The sequence below is a fragment of the Rhinolophus hipposideros genome (assembly GCF_964194185.1).
Source record: "Rhinolophus hipposideros genome assembly, chromosome: 9".
Lineage (NCBI taxonomy): Eukaryota > Metazoa > Chordata > Mammalia > Chiroptera > Rhinolophidae > Rhinolophus > Rhinolophus hipposideros.
In genome coordinates this window covers 81,152,804-81,168,507 of record NC_138055.1, presented here as the reverse complement: position 1 = coordinate 81,168,507, position 15,704 = coordinate 81,152,804, and the positions used below count along the sequence as shown (strand labels likewise).

General features: G+C 35.3%; 1 protein-coding gene across 3 annotated transcripts in view; it reads left to right on the top strand.

Annotated features, from left to right (window-relative positions):
* KITLG (KIT ligand) overlaps window positions 1–15,704 on the top strand; it is an 88,478-nt gene that overhangs the window by 50,933 nt on the left and 21,841 nt on the right. For all 3 annotated transcript variants that reach the window (XM_081059318.1, XM_081059317.1, XM_081059319.1), the window contains exons 4-6: window positions 11,493–11,663; window positions 13,933–14,089; window positions 14,841–14,924. In XM_081059318.1, coding sequence (XP_080915444.1) covers window positions 11,493–11,663; window positions 13,933–14,089; window positions 14,841–14,924 — 412 coding nt within the window. The remainder of the gene's footprint in view (window positions 1–11,492; window positions 11,664–13,932; window positions 14,090–14,840; window positions 14,925–15,704) is intronic.

Here is a 15,704-nt window from a genome sequence, read left to right as displayed (position 1 = left end):
ACAAGAATTGAGTTGCTGAATTTGTGCCACACATCTGCAGTCATTTTCATATGTATAAATGATCTAAACCATGAGTTGCTTGTGGTATTTGAGTAAAAAAATTATCAGTTTTTAATTAAAGTAAATTATATATTCATAAGTTTTATTTTAACTCTTTATTTGGAAATAATTTCCAATTTACAGAAAAGTTGTAAAACACTCATATGCTCTTTAATCCAGATTTATCTATTTTTAACATGTTGTCTTGCTTGCTTTACTAAATGCTTGCTTCCCTTGCACACGTGTTTATTATTTTTCTAAACCTTCTGACTCAGTTATATACATAATGTCTGTTTACCCCGAAATACTTCAGTGTGTATTTCCTCAGTAAAGGGTTTTCTCTCACATAAGCTCAGTGTGGTTGTCAGCTTCAACAAGTTTAGGAATAACTAAAACACTTCAATCTACTGGCTGTATTTCAATTTTATCAACTCTTTTTTTGGGGGTGGGGGGGCATTTCTTTTCCTCCAGCACAAGAAACAATCTAGGATCATGATTTGCATTTTTACATCAAGTGTGATAGGCAGAATAATGGCTCCCCAAAAGTGTCTTGTGCTGTGAATATATTACCTGACACAGCAAAAGGGACTTTGCAGATGTACATAAGTTAAATGTACATAAGTTGAGATGGGGAGAGTAGCCTGGGTTATCCAGGTGGCCCCAATCTAATCACATGAATTCTTACGTGAATTCTTATGAGGCAGGTGTGTCAGGCCAGAGAGAGGGATTTGAAGATGTTATATTGCTGGCTTTGAAGCTAGAGGAAGGGGCCACAAGCCAAGGAATGCAGGCTGCCTCTAAAGGCTGGAAAAGGATTCTTCTGTAGAGCCTCTGAAAGAAACAGCCCCACTGAACACCTTGACTTGAGCCTCATAAGAGCTGTTTTGGATACCTGGCCTCAAGAACTGTAAAATAATATATCTGTGGTGTTTTAAGTCCAATAAGTTCATGGAAACTAATATGTCATGTGTCTTTCATCTCCTTTAAGAGTTTCTCAGCCTTCCTTTGTATTTATGATATTGAATTTTTTTTTTATAATACAGCCCTCCCCTTTAAATAAAATGTTTCTCCTTGAAGCATTTGATGTTTCTTAATGGTTATATTTGTATTATGCATTCCAAGCTTCTATGCTGCAGAAATGATGATGTCCTCAGGTTATCACATCCAGAGGCACACAATGCTCATCTTTCCTTCCTGTTGCTGTTTGTTTTGATCACCCAGTTAAGGTTTCCCACTGTTTCTGTGTATTTACTCATTAGCAACTAATAAGCAATCTTTGGGGGAGGCACTGATTCCTTATCACAGTTCCTAGCATAGATTTAGCATCTATTGATGATTCTTACCTGAACCAGTCTTAACTGACATGTCAATTTTTAATTAAGTTAATTTTTAAAGGCAGGGTTAAACAAGTCACTGGCAATATGTAATGTTACTCTAACCACATGGCTCCCAGCCAGCTTCTGTGTGCAACACCCTTCCTCAGGTATGCATGATTTCACTTCTGGACTATTCTCACCTTCTTTTGCCTGGCCCTGCTGCCTCTGGGCTCTTCCCATCTCCCTGGCTATTCTAGAATTCATCATTTGAGGTTCCAATTTTTTGAGTAGACAGTGATTAAAAAAAAACAAAAAAAAACACCTGATCATTTTAACCCTCCTTTTTCATATACTTTGAATGGCTACTCATTGTTCTTCAGAAGAGCGAAAGGATCTCTTCTTTATTAAGGCCTCCAAGTGTTGTTTGATTTGGCACCTTTCCAAATCCTTTTTCAGTCCCTCATCTTCACACGTTCCCTGAGGCTGCTGTTCCTCTACCCATGGCTTTCTCTGTACCTGGAATGCTGGTGTGTGCTTTTGTTTAGGTCGTTCCGACTCCTTCAGTGTTGATTTCAGTTCCTTAAGGAAGCCTTCCCTCTCCTACTGGATGAAGCCAAATCTTCCTAGTAGAAACTCTTTTCATAGCACTCCTTGGAATAGCAGTTTTACATTTATTTGTGGAATTATTTAATTGATAAACTCCCACTTACTTGTAAATTGCATGAGGGCAGGAATCGTGGGGTTTTTGCTTTGTCTTAATGTCCTCAGTCCCTAATAGATGATAAGCACTTAGTAAAAATCTGCTGAAAGACAGTGAACGGGGAAGGAAGGAGAAAAGTTCTCCAGCATGTAATCACTTGTAACTTCCCTGAGGTACAAATGTGACCTGAATAGAATCTACAAGATTATGATGATGAGGCAAATGACTGTAACTCATCACACAATGGCTGCGCCTCAACTTTATTGTTACTGTTATCTTCTTTGAGATCCATATGCATTTTGTAAAAGATCTTAGATGGAAGAGCTGTGTCATGCAATTTTGAGGACTCATGGTCTCCTTGAACCTTCAGTTACACTACTCTTATTGAGTCCTTTCCATATTCAAAACCTTTCTCAGTGTTCCTCAGGACAGAAGGCTGAAAGCCAAATTCCTGAATCTGATATTCCCCACTTTCCACAATCTTGCCCTACCCTGACCACCTCATTTTAAAACCTGTTATTTCCCAACACAAACGTGCCATCCCAGCGAGATGAGTCCCTGCCTTCTAAAATCACCATGCTTATTCTCAGCTCCAAGACCGTTTGGTGCTACTTCCCGTTGCCAGGGTTGTCCCTTTCCTCCCCCTTCCACTCATCCAAATTCTTCGCACAGAATCATGCAATATCCTGGGGGTAAAAAGCATCCTAATGGGCATCTCCTCCAAGGTCAACTTAAGATCCCTCTTTCTCTCAAGGCCATTATTTCCTACTGTTCCAGACCATGTTCTCTCTCCCCTGTATCACTGGGCAGTAAAATTTGATATCATGCTTACTCTGTGCTTTTCCGTGGTGCTGGAGACTCAGTGCTCAACAATACCAACATGGTGTCTGCTCTTTGGACCTTACCTTTTAGTTCATTATCTCTGAATTTCTATAGAAGTTGTCCAGAAAGTATTCATTTTGGGTACCTGATCATATATTCTTACATAGCTATTTAAAACTGTATGTGTTATATATTTATCTCAAAGTATTGTTGTGAGAAATTAGTAAGGTATGAAAGCTCTGAGATATACTATATGTACAGTAAGTGTCAGATGTCACTATTATTGTGCTTTGTTTTCTTTTTCCTATATTTTTATAATCTAAAGATTAGGGATTAAATCTTCCACTCCTTTATATTTCCTCCGATTCACGTAGGTAGTAGCTACTCAAGAACTACTTACCAGTAAGCATGTAACTGTTGGCAAAAAAACATCTAATTTTCAAATCTCGAAGGAGCCCATCTTACTTATTTAGACTCCCTTGATTCTCACTAATAGTAATAAACTCAAGTTTAACAATAAAAAGTCTCCTTATTGTAATGATACTGAAGAAGAACTTCCTACTCAAGGGCAAGGATGAAGCCAGAACTCCTGAAGGGACTCCAGTCAGGATTGGAAAACTGCCAGGTTTTCCTTTCCCCATCTCCGAATCTCTGCCCCATTCTGTTCTGTCTGGGCAGAATTTATCTCCTCTGTCACCTAGCAGAATGTAGCTGCCCTAGAGCTCTCAAAATTTCAGGTTACAGTTGTGGCCCTGCTCAGAGACTGATTATCAGTTCCTATCACCACTACCAATTTTGGGAAGTGACTTTCTGATTGGCCCATCTGGCTCAGGGGTCCATTGTCCAATCAGCTGTGGCCACAGCACAAGTTCACTAGTTGTAAGTATGGATCGTGAGGGTTGACCCTTTGATTTGAGTTACTTCCTACAGAAATAGACAAAGAGACACTGTACTTGTCTACTACCTCCCGTATAAGAGTTTATTTTTTTAAAGGAACACATATAAAATATTAGTTAAATGAATAAAATATAACATTAAAGAGTATTTTTTAAATTTGTGTATTTAAACTACAGCAGCCATCTTAATGAATAAGTGATTATATTAAGATACTGTTCAGAACATCTAGACCATTACTGTGATAGAAATATAATAGAAGCCAAATATGTAATCTTGAATTGTTCAGTAGCTACATTTAAAAAAGTGAAAGGAACAATGAAAGTAAGTATAATAAATTTTATTTAGTCCAATAGATGCAAAATATTATCACTTCACCTTACAATTGATATAAAATTATTAGTGGGATATTTCACATTTTTATATCATTCAAAATCTACTGTGTATATCATATCTACAGCACATTCCAGTTCAGACACTAAATTTTCATCAGCAATACTCCATACTTAGATTTTCATAAAATTTACAACTGAAACTGCAGATTCACATACCTAGCTTTTTCAAACATACTTAAAAGTTTTCCACTTGCTGAATCAAGTACTTATTTTTAAATTTAAACAAATTAAAATAAAATTAAAATTATAGTTCCTCAGTCACACTAGCCATATTTTGAGTCATAAGTAGGACAGGTGGCTAATGGCCCCCATATTGTCAAGCATGGATTAGACAGATCCCTTTATTTCACAGAGAAACTGAAGCTCTGGATAGATTGACTTTTCTAAAAATCACAAAGTGTGTTAACAGTGTTGGGACTGGAAACAGCTTCTAGGTCATCATTGCTGCCCTCACCTCCCCATGCCTTTCCTTCCTCACTGTGCTATTTTGTGTCTGGCTCAGGGGCCATTTATAGACCTGCCCTGGGAAACAACACATATTTATAGTGTTTGGGCTGATTACCATCTTAATCAGATTGAGGTTTCTGCATCACTTTAATTCAAACACGAAAATACAAAGTCAGAATGCCTAAAAGGAATACTGAAGACCCAAGTTGTTTAGGGAAAAGGACTAAAATAAATCATGACAAGACCCAGCTCATCTGAAAAGGAGTTAAGATTTTGTAGACTATGCACTAATGATGTGAGCACACAGTATTTTACAAAGTGCTTTTATAAGAACGTTTTAAACTTGCCTGTCCATGGAATGTTTGAGAGTAGCAGGGGAGTGACAGCTTTCTAGTCCTAAGTGTAAAAACCAGGGGAGAAAAGAGAGTTCACTAATGGCAACTGACATTTGCTATTTGGTTGTGACAATTGCTTGGAGACATTTTCTTTTATCAGTATGACACTGGAGGCAGTGAAATGAGACAGAAAGAGCCATTCTATTCCTGAGATCTCTTAACTGAGCTGAAGGACCAGTGTGCCTAGCCCAAATATGAGACCACAAGAGTCATGGTGAACCTGGCAAAAAGAATACTTTACGTGCTTTGATTGTACTCACTGAAGAAAGAACAAGGTGAATGCGAGGTGTTCTTGGTTTCTCCTGTTTCTGTGTCTAAATTTGTGGGTAACCTTTGACAAACCACTTCACCGTTCTCAGCCTTGGTTTTCCCCTTATGAACTTGGTGAGACTGGGCCATATGGTCTTCAGTATTCCTTCCAGATCTAAACTGTTGTGATTCTAATGTAATGGCTCTAGATTCTTTTGAATTTGCTCAGCTAGGAGGTACATACTGGAAGCACAAAAGGAAAGAAAGGAATGCTTTGTGCCTTGGGCATTCATACCTCTAATTCTGACAAGATTGAGATTTGACACACATTAAAGTAAACAAAACAAAAACAATCAAACAGGGTGGTGATGCTGGTAATTAGATTAGTTGAATTAGAAGACTGGGTGAATATTCCTTGTGAATATTCCACAGGGGCCTCATAGTTTATGAGCCAGGGCTTTTCTCCCTCAGAATCACTGATGGATGTTTCACCTCAACTTTCTCTATTTTTTTTAATTAATTTCAGGTGTACAAAACAATGTGCTAGACATTTATCATTTATATACCTCACAAAGTGATAACCCCCTTATCCCAATCTACTACCCCTCTGACATTGCATACAGCCGTTACATTTCCACTCTCTATTCCTAATGCTGTATTCCTCTTCTTGTAACCATATATATATGTATATATATATACATATATATATGTATATATATATATAAAATTATAGTTGACATTCATTATTGTTTAGCTTCAGCTTCAGGTGTACAGTGCAGTGATCAGGCATCTACATCATCCCTGAAGTGTCTCCCTAATAAGACAAGTGTCCATCAGATACCCTACAAAATCTTTACAACGTTATCATATCAATAGATGCAGAAAAAGCATTTGACAAAATCCAGCAGCCATTTATGATAAAAACTCTTAAGAAAGTGGGAATAGAGGGACCATATCTCAACATAATAAAGGCCATATATGATAAACCCACAGCTAACATCATACTCAATGGGGAAAAGCTAAAACCATTCCCCTTAAGATCAGAAACAAGGCAAGGTTGCCCACTTCCTCCACTTCTATTCAACGTAGTGCTGGAAGTACTAGCCACAGCAATCAGACAACAAAAAGAAATAAAAGTCCTCCAAACTGGTAAGGAGGAAATAAAATTGTCATTATATGCAGATGATATGATACTATATATAGAGAACCCTAAAGACTCCACCAAAAAAGTATTAGAGCTGATAGATGAATTTAGTAAAGTAGCAGGATACAAAATAAATATTCAGAAATCAGTCGCATTTGTATATACCAATAATAAAATATCAGGAGAAATTAAGAAAACAATCCCATTTACAACTGCTTCAAAGACTATAAAATACCTAGGAATAAATTTAACCAAAGAAGTAAAAGATCTGTACTCAGAAAATTATAAGACACTGAAGAGAGAAATTAAAGAAGATACAAATAGAATAGTGGAATCACCTCAACTCTTATAGAGAACCCTCTCACAGTGTAGATACCTGTTAGGCTCACTAAAGAACCACACAGATACCTCTCTAGGAACAGTACCAAATGGAAAGTGATGCCAAGTGCATCCACAAAGACAGGTTATACAGCGGGCCCTTGAATAAGGTTACTTTGTTATTATAACATTGATACAATGCCATAGAACTTAATTCTCGTTAAATATAAATATAAGTACAAAGATAAACATAAATATATAAATCAATTACTATATAGTAAAGTTGGTTTTGTTACACGTCGTTTCACTTCAAAATGCAGAACCTACCAACAGTGTTAAGTGAGGATGTACTGTCATGCAGCTTGTCCACCTTCTGCTTCTAATTACGTAAAACGTGTGGTGACTGCGGTTTGACACTCTTCTCTCTGCATCTAAGACTGATGCAGAATAATGTGTCAAATTCTTTCAACTAATAAACTAGAACAGTGTCTTGAATGAAACAGGAAGATGGAAAGAAGAAAGCTTGCCAGACTTAGTAAGTCCCCAAAATGTTTTTAAAGCATACACTTTATTTCAGCCTGGGTCTCAAATAGATCAGTGCTGGAGCTGTAGAGGTGTGATAGTACACATCTTATGGAATTCATATATCATCTATTTTAAATTTACGTGTAGTTTTAGAATGTGCATGGTTATTTTCATTGTTGGTCTTTGGAAGTGGTCATATTTCTGGTTATGTTTAGAATTATAGTAGTTATTACATCTTTTATTTATAGTAGTTATTACAGTAGTTATTACATCTTTTATTGAATCATTTGGTTAAATCATTAATTTGGTGCTCATTGTCCTTTAAAATCCCTTAGAAAGTTCACAGTTTTTAACAACATCTTCAGTGGTAGGGGCATGTTAGGTCAAGGATATTGATTCAATATCATTGATTTCAGTTAGCATTCTAGAATGACACATGTTATAAATATGTACGAATGTAAAGGATATGCTGTTCCGGTAGTCCTTGCTAGAGCTGCTGTACTAAGACAGAAGCTACTAAGAAAGAAGGTAAGAAATTGAGATTATGGCGTTAAAGAAAATCCAGACAAACTTTCCCTTTCAAAACAAGGACTGTATTTCTTTTTATGTATATGGGTGAATAAAATAAAACTAAACTATATGTACTTCAGGAATTTACAAGGTAATTTTTACATCACGACTTTGACATCCTGTATGGCTTTTGTCAACTTTCCTAATCCTTCACATTCTTCTATTAGTAAAATAAAGAACATTATTGATGTCTTACATTCTTCTAATGAATATTGTGAATTAATATTTATATAGAACTATTTAAGTTTAATTGTCTCTGAAAGATAAGAAACAGTGATCATAAAGCCTGTTATGAAAGCAAAAGAACAAAATTACCTCTGTGAACTTCACAACCTTTAATCCTCCATTTCCTAATCATAATCTTAAAAGAGTTGAAAAACAGAAAGACCTCCTATCATCTCACACATGCAATATTCAGTTCACCTTGTTTTGTTCTCTTTGCAAATCATTGACTATATTTAATTAAAAAGAAAATACGAAACTGCTTGACAGTCTAGTTAAAACTGGTTTCCTCTCTTGCAGGCAGACAGGTCAAAACTGGCTGATATTTTTATTATTTGTTGAACTCAGTTTTATCTTTAATAAATCCAAGAATCTTAAAAAGCTAAACCATAACTATTTACACAAATTAATGAAAATATAAAACTTTGAATCCATTATACAGTCTTTTCCAAGGAAATTATGGCAAGAATGAAATACTGTTTAAGGATGTTTAAAAATATCTTTTTCAGCAGTGCAGTCCAAAAGTTTGATCATATCAACTGTCAATAAATTGCTCATTACTTTAAAAGGACAGATATCAGGCTAGGATTAGATTGTGGGATTTGCATGATGTAACTAAGAAATTTCCTGGTTTAGGGTTGAAAATTTTACTGGAAAAAGTTGATTGCTTGGACTGTTGATAGTATGTGAAAACGGGAAAGTAGTTGGCAGTGAGGGCATAGTAATAGCTAAATAAGAACTTTAACACAGAATGTAAACATGGAGTTCAGTTGAAAATAGGGATAAACAGAAGTGTCAGTAAGCATGGGAGTTTAAATGTAAGATACATATAGGTAAAATACTTATTTTCTATTTAACCTCAAAAAAGCGAAGAAAAAAATAAGAGAGAAACTGTTTATTTAAGACAAAGACCACAGTAACAAAAGGAGTACCTTAGTTCAGTTTAAAGCAAGGGAATTTAATTTGGTTTCTACATATCAGAAGATCCAAGAGAAGGATAGGCAAGAAATGTTTAGAAAGTGGAGCAAGGAGAAAGTTTAAAAAAATTAATATGTGGATTCTGCTTGCCACAGAACAATTTGCACAATTCTAATGGAATTAACTAGTTGGTAAAGGCTGTTCTACCACATAAGTGTTCTTCAAACTGTATTTATAGTACGTACTGTATTTTATATTCTAGGAAATCTGCCCTAGGTTGATGAGTTGAGGAAATGACCTAATTGAATTATTCCCACTAGGGATTTGTTTATTCTGCTTATCTGAAGCCAAAGCCAACAATCCTAAAACTTTTGAATGACATTTAATGCTTCCAGGAATTGGAGCTTACCTATCTATAGATAAACCAGTTTCTTTTTTGCATGTATTGTATCAATTAAATCTGTTCTATTAAATGAATATAAAATGGCTCCCTTGTATAATTTAGAATAAATAAATTACTTGACTTTTCCCCACAGGGATACTTTGCTGGCGAGTAGAGAAATAAAGTTTAGTGGTTTGATTCCTTTTACATGGCTTCAGTTACTCTCTATGATTGCAATACAAGTTATATTAAATTATTTAGGATATTAATAAAACAAGTCAGTTTTAGCTATCCTTAAAATTGTCTGATTTGTCTCACTGTAACATATTAGCAGAGTAAAAAATAAGTCAGAGCCACTACTTAAAATATAGTAATACAGTCTATGAACTTATGACCAATTCTATGTTAAATAATATTACCTTAATTTAAAAAATATTAAAATCCATTCAAATATACTAAGAAGTTCTTCCTAATAATCCAAACCATTATTGATCCACAGTCATTTATAGCAGAGGTCAGGAACTGTAGCCCCTGAGCTAGATCCAGTCTGCTGCCTGATTTTGTTTATGGCTAGCCAGATGAGATTGGTTTTTACCGATGAACATTTGCAGTCTACTGTGTTTCCCCAAAAATAAGACCAAACTGGAAAATCAGCTATAGCATGATTTTTCAGGATGACATCCCCTGAACAGAAGCTCTAATGCGTCTTTTCGAGCAAAAAGTAATATAAGACTTGGTCTTATTTTCGGGGAAACATGGTATTTGATGATAGAGAATGCTGACTTTGAATCTCAACTAAGCAAAATGTTGACCAAAAATAAAGAAATCCATTTTCTTGTTGATAGACCCATATTGTAAAAGAAATTAAATTCAGTTATTATGAAAAAGATTGTATTCAAGTGGTATTCCATTTTTAATTTTGTAATAAAATTTGGGGGAAATTTGTTTTGTCTTATATAAACATATGTACAATAATATTTGTGAGTTTTGCCTCTTGGCATACAAGGCCTAATATATTTACTATCTGGCCCTTTACGGAATGTGTGGAGCCTTGATGTAAACATTTCTTTCTCATTCATTCGTCTTTTTATTCACTCATGCATCAGTTCAGCAAATAGCTTCTGAGCGACTCATATATGCCAGACACTTTTATAAGTGAGGGACAAGATTTTATAAAAATACTGCCCTCATGAGACTTACATTCAAATTATGTATGTTATTATCTCTTCACAACTACCTGGTTCCATTATACCCAATCTACAGTCAGGCAAAGTGAGCTTCAGAGAATTTGTGTAGCTTGCCTGTAGTCCCTCAGCTGAATTGAACCCAGTTATGCCTGATTCTAAGATTTGAGTTTCTAACCATTGGGCAGGATTGGCTTCATGGCTGGCTTTGTTGGAGGGGCTCCATACTTGGTTTAATGCTCTCCTGTCACCATCTTGAAATTCTTAATCACTTTTTGAACAAGTTTTTGAACAATAAATACATTTTCATTTTGCCTTTGGCCCCAGAAATTATGTAGCTGGTCCTTCTACTAAGGCAAAAGTGCTTCTCTGTCAGACCACATTTCTGCCAGGCTGTTTTGTTGTTGTTGTTTTTTGGCTTTTGGTGTTTTTGTTTTTTTTTCTTTAACACCCACATGAATTCATCTATGAAGAGGACTTGAAATCTATCAAACACTTTAGAAAAATAAGCTATTATTAATACATTGTTTCAAGTTCTGGTGCACCAGGAAACTGGAAGTTTCTTAGAAGATCTTGAGGCCTAAGTCTCTCTCTCACAATAATGTTTTGTAAGTTCCTCTGTGTCTAAAGCTGTTTTAAGAACATATTGAATAAAGAATAAGTGTTCTTCAGTAGAATTAAATTCCATTAATATCTGAACCTTGATAAGAGTAAAAGTTGACTGTGTCTTGTCTTGATTTATATTTCCATGGAAGAGCAGAATCTTTACCATCAGTGCTTTCCTCTGATCTATATGCATTTGTAAATTTTGAAACAAATGTTAGATCTGACTTAAACAAAACACAAGAACTGACCTGTTCTGATGTAAAGAAGTCAATGATTGAAACATTGATGTCTTTGAAGGGCTCTCCGAGTTTACTGTATTTAAAATATTATAGATGCTTTATGTTTCTTTCTTTCAATTTCTTGCAGCCCAGTCATTGTTGGATAAGTGAAATGGTGGAACAGTTGTCAGTCAGCTTGACTGATCTCCTGGACAAGTTTTCAAATATTTCTGAAGGCTTGAGTAATTATTCTATCATAGACAAACTTGTGAAAATAGTGGATGACCTTGTGGAGTGCATGGAAGGACGCCCATTTGAGGTAACCTTGTATTCACTGGGATTGCTTTTTACTACTGGTCTCTAAAACCTATGCTGATTGAGGTGGTGGAGGGTGGGGGCATCTTAGTATGTGCAATTTTTAATATATAAACTTTTAATTTAAAAATATCTTGAAAGATGAGCATAGAAGTGGATGCTTTTCATTATACCACAATGTTGAAGTGTACATGAAGTCCTAAATGTTGTCATTTAGTATAAAAATAATTCACATGACAGTGTAAAAACAGCCCTAACTTTATCTTTATTTCATAAGTGAATGAAATTCCCATAACTTTCCTGTTAGGTTGCAAATGTTCATTTACCTTTAAATGGAATATTATCTACAGTGAACACTTATACTTGACCTCTTGTCAAGAGGGATCAAGTCATAACAAAAAGTGCATTTTAGCATCTCAAGTCATTTTAGAAATAGTTGTTACCAACTTCAGAATGTGGGCATGGCAATGATTTGGGTTCTAGGCCTACCGAAGAGACAGCGTACCACTAGAGATTCAGATGACGTGTTGGATTTCAAATCCTGACACTGTCACTAATTTGCTTTGTGAACTTGAACCCCTTTGCACTCACTTTCTTTATGCCTAAAATGGGACAATGACAGGATCCATCTCATAAAGTTGACATTAAGTAATTCCTGATGAGTGCTTCAGCATTGTGTCTGGCAAAATAAATGTTAAGAAATATTATTCTTATTATTCTTATTATTATAATATTACAATGTGTCTGTAATAGAATAGGTCTTGGGAGACATGCTTTGGCATAGAGTTCACAAGCCAAGATTTAGAGTACAGGCCTTCTAGAAGTTTCAATCTGAGATTTTAAATATGATTCTGTACCTTAATATTCAAATACTCCCTCACCGTTGAAATTCCAGTTACTCTTTAAGACCCAACATCAAACTCATTTGTTTCTCCAATCTCAGAATTCTTATGCTAATAACCTAATCATTATATTTATTAACTTCTGTTGTTTTACATTCTAATTTCTGAGTCAGAATGTATCTTACAATCAATGACATCTTACAGTTAACATCTCTTTTTATATCTTGTTAGTACAAAGAGTGTGCCAAGGGCATTGATAAGAAGTAGAGGTCACAAAAGTAGGGTATATCAGACAAGATGTCATGAAGGAAATCACATATGCACTGGGGCTTGAAAGATGAGTTAGGTGTTCAGTAAACGGCACTGTCAGGAAGAGAGTTCTAAATACCAAAGAATGTACATTAAGTGATCGTGACACTATGGCTGGAATCCAGGAGATTGGTATCAGTATTTTTCAGTTGTTTTGGAGATTGTATATATGTATATATGTATGTATAAAACACTGAGAGGAGTACATAGTAAGTGCTACTATGTAGGAAGTGCTTCTAAGCACTATGTAGATGTTAACTCTTATTATTACCTGATTTGCTTTATAGATAATCATGCATTTATGAATTCCTAAAATATAGCTTCGATTTGTATTGGGGGACTTTATAGAAATTAATCATACTCTTTATTCTTTTGTGACTTGCTTCTTTCACTCAGCATTATAAAGATTTATATTTTGATGCATATAGCCATGGTTAATTTTTTACTGCTTATAGAACATTCCGTTGATTCAGCATAGCACAGTGTATTAAACCACTCTCCTGTTGATTGATGTAAGCATTTGTAAACAACTGCTGCAGAGCTTTCTTACAGGTCTTGAGGTACACAGTGCAAAAGCTTCACCAGAGTATTCACTTAGTATTCAATTTCTAGGTCACAGGATGGGCACATGTCCAACTTTGCTAGATAATATCAAATGGGCCAATTTACATCATTCCACCAGTGTATCGGTCCCTTTAGCTCCATCCATGTCCTTGTCAATATGTGGCATCACCAGACTTTTTAATTTTTGGTTGTTTGGAGGCGGTGTTATGGAGGTTTCTTTTTCTTTTCTTTTTTTTTTAAATAAGGAATGATTTTAATGAACATCTTTAAAGAGCAATGCGTCTAATTTGTTGTTTGGATTATTTCACTGTCATAGCATTGTAATTCACTTCACTCTCCCCCAACGCCTACCATCTTCCTTTTATCCAGAGTAGAGCCTCAGACTGAACTGGATGGGATCACTATCCTTTTGCGCTAATGGGAGTTCTGTACGTTAAAACAGTTGTCTAAGAATGTTAGTTTTCCTTGAATCTTTGAAGGACATAGTCTATTACTCTGACATCAGTTACATCTGTAGGCTATTTGAAAAATATAATTCTCGTTCTTTTCTTCTTCTAGAATGTAAAAAAGTCATCCAAGCGCCTAGAATCCAAGCCGTTTACTCCTGAAGAATTCTTTAGAATTTTTAATAGATCCATCGATGCCTTCAAGGATTTGGAGATGGTGTCATCTAAACCTAATGGGTGTGTGGTTTCTTTAACAAGCCCTGAAAGAGGTAAGACACATCAGCATTTCGAGTTTAAATGTTAAAAGCAAGCCCGAGTCTTATATGTGTAGGTACGAATCTACCTCCACCTCAAATATATGTGTAGTTCAAGAAAGACATATGCGTGTTATGTCTAACATAAAAGTAAATATCAATACCACAAAATAAACGAATGGTTGTAGATTTGTTTTTCAAACCAAAATAACAGTCATGATGTTCAAATTGATAAACTGCATAGGAATAAACAATGAATGAGATAGTCACTCATATGCTTTCTTATCTGATATGTACTCGTAATGTACAATAATGTTATTCTTCACCTCCCGTCTCCTTAATGTCCCCTTCTCAAATCTTTTCCTAAAGGGTCTACCACTGAATCATGAATTCTGACCTTCACTAGTTGCTCTGTAGTGAGACTCTTTTTTCCCACTGAGCCCCTATAATACAAAATCTTAATGTCATTGCTTTTTATTTAAAAGAAAAGAAAAGAAAAGAAAAGAAAAAAAGACCAATTACCAACAATTTGCATTATTTACATTTATTAGTATGTGTAGGCAATGATTCCTTGTTCTATAAGGTGACTGTGGTGAATTTCTTAATAAAAATAGAACAGCAGCAAGACCCAGGATGAAATAAATAGGCTCTGACTAACCTAGATTTGGGAAGAGGACCTGGAAAGCACTCTGGTATTGCTCTTGGCCATGTGGGGACTCTATGTAAATCGCCATGCAACACTGAAACATTATTGCTTTCTATTTAGATTCCAGAGTCAGTGTCACAAAACCATTTATGTTACCCCCTGTTGCAGCCAGCTCCCTTAAGAATGACAGCAGTAGCAGTAATAGTAAGTACACGTATCTGATTTAATGCATGCATGGCTCCAGTTAGCGTCTATATAGGAGTATTGCATGGGCTACAATTATTACTGTTAATAATGTTCCAGTACTGTTCTTCCTGCTATGGTCTTCCTGAGAATTAGATACTGGTTTATAGAACTGGGTTTCCCTTAAATTTGAGATAATGATTAGAAAATTAGGCCAATAAATTTTCTGCTAAGATTAGTTTAAGGGATGAAATTACTTTTAGCACTATGATTTGAGCTGTTTTCGTTGTTGACTTAAAATACATTCTGTGTAGAATTTGCCTGACAAAAATAGAATTTTAAAATGGAAAGTACAAATGCTGGTTGTATAGAATTGCAAGGATATTTTCAGTTTTGTACATATCACTGTTTACTGTTGTGTGTTTGGAAATTTGATGATTTTGTTACTTTACTATAAAATTATATGTTGGAAGAGAATATGCTTCTTTCCCTGAAATTTGTGTCCTCTGGCCAAGAGCCCAGTTTCCTGGAAGTCTAATATTCTCTTTTCAAATCTACACAAAGGTCACTGGATTTAGTAAATATTCTGACCCTCTAGTTTCGTGGAAGCTGTAAGAGGAAAAAACTCATCCTGTGATCATACCTAAGAAAGTCATTCCTTAAGACTTAGTAATGGGGCACTGTCACATGTCCAGGACATTGAAGACATGTGTAAAAAGACGTAATCAATTTATTACAAATCTGCTATATCAATTCTGCAATTCACAAATTTTTAAAAAAGAACCTTTAATATCCAATTTG